The sequence below is a fragment of the Bactrocera tryoni genome, unplaced genomic scaffold (genome assembly GCF_016617805.1).
Source record: "Bactrocera tryoni isolate S06 unplaced genomic scaffold, CSIRO_BtryS06_freeze2 scaffold_25, whole genome shotgun sequence".
NCBI lineage: Eukaryota > Metazoa > Arthropoda > Insecta > Diptera > Tephritidae > Bactrocera > Bactrocera tryoni.
Genome location: NW_024395977.1, coordinates 12354829 through 12356229, shown reverse-complemented (window position 1 = coordinate 12356229; position 1401 = coordinate 12354829). Strand labels below are relative to the sequence as shown.

At 36.3% G+C, this 1401-nt stretch overlaps 1 protein-coding gene across 1 annotated transcript; it reads right to left on the bottom strand.

The window, feature by feature from the left end:
• Nucleotides 1-384: 384 nt before the first annotated feature.
• On the bottom strand, nucleotides 385-1150 carry LOC120780735. The gene is made up of 2 exons (XM_040112994.1): nucleotides 1088-1150; nucleotides 385-1026 (listed from the first exon to the last, which is right to left on the bottom strand). Exon 2 carries the CDS (start codon nucleotides 1006-1008, stop codon nucleotides 385-387), a length of 624 nt encoding a protein of 207 aa, XP_039968928.1. The 5' UTR covers nucleotides 1009-1026; nucleotides 1088-1150.
• Between the last annotated feature and the right edge of the window lie 251 nt (nucleotides 1151-1401).

Here is a 1401-nt window from a genome sequence, read left to right as displayed (position 1 = left end):
TACAAATTCGCTTAAATCCGAATTGCCTAAGTCACTTAATTTTTTTATTTTGCGATTGTTTTGTAGTTTAATAGTTGGCTCTTCTGATTTTAAATTTTTACCATTTTTTTCTTAACATCTACAGAAACATTGAAATCAAAGAAAGCCATTGCGACGTTTTCCTCTGACAAATACCACATGTGTTGTTGCATTTTTCTCAGCAATTCCGAAGAAATACTTGGGTTCACTTTTTCATAATTAATACATTCTTTTACAAAGTTTAAATCATGCAGGGGAGAGGTAATTGCATTAGAGCATTTGTACCAAGCTTTTATATATAAACGTACTAAAAAAACGCAAATGTGACTTAAACCTTTTAATTCAGCTTTACTCAAGTGAAATTGATCACGAAAAAGAAATATTTTCAAAGAATATATCCCCTTTGACATCCAACGTGCATGTAAGTACTAGACGTAAAAATTCTTCGTAGTCAGCACGAACAAAAGTTTTTTGTAATTGTGAATGACAAAATTGTTTGATGTCATTGCAGATGCCATCACTTATATGAGATTTTATATCTTCACAGTCGAGCCCACTCTTAAATGATGAAGTGTCAATATTTGGCCAGGCTTTGGCAAATCTCTCGAAAATTGAGACTTCGGGTGCTTGAGTCACTTTGAAATGCAGGTCAAATACACTACGTAAGTATATTTCTAGAATGTGGTGACGGCATGGTAACGTCAACAAATTTCTTCCTAACATGCGTTGCAATTGAGCGCATGCTCCATTCGTTGGACCAGTATTAGTGGACGTGGTGTCAAAAGACATGCCTTCTACGCGATCTAAAATATTCCATTTACTAAGTGTATCAAAAACGGCTGTAGCTATATTTTCACCAGTGGCAGATATAAGTTTTGGAGCGCCTAGAAATTTGGATTCGCCATTATAACTAACAAGCACTGCAATTCGCTCAACTTTTATTTTTCCAATTAGATCTGGCAATACTTCACCATCCCAGTGGACGACCATTGCTTGTGTATCACTTAGCTAGAATAGAATATTATTAGTATTTAAATAACCTATACGTATATTTTCAATCATGGTATACTTTGTCAATAAAACTCTCTTGAATCCTCTGTGTTTCTTTTCTGCGATGCTCTTCCCTCAGTCTATGGAGAGTAGAGACGATTGACTACCAAGTCGCTAGTGCAATGGCCCAATGCTTCTGCAGTCGCCATCAGAATGTGCATCGCCTTTCCATCGCTTACTTTGGCGCTATCAAGTGCTGAAAGCAATCGCGGTGTGATAAAATGTTTTCTTCCCCTGTTAATACAAGTTGAAGCAGTTTGTTTTGTATTTTTTTTCACATTGGTTTCCGCTACTTCAGGCTCACTGTCACCAATATCTTCTTCATAGTCCATA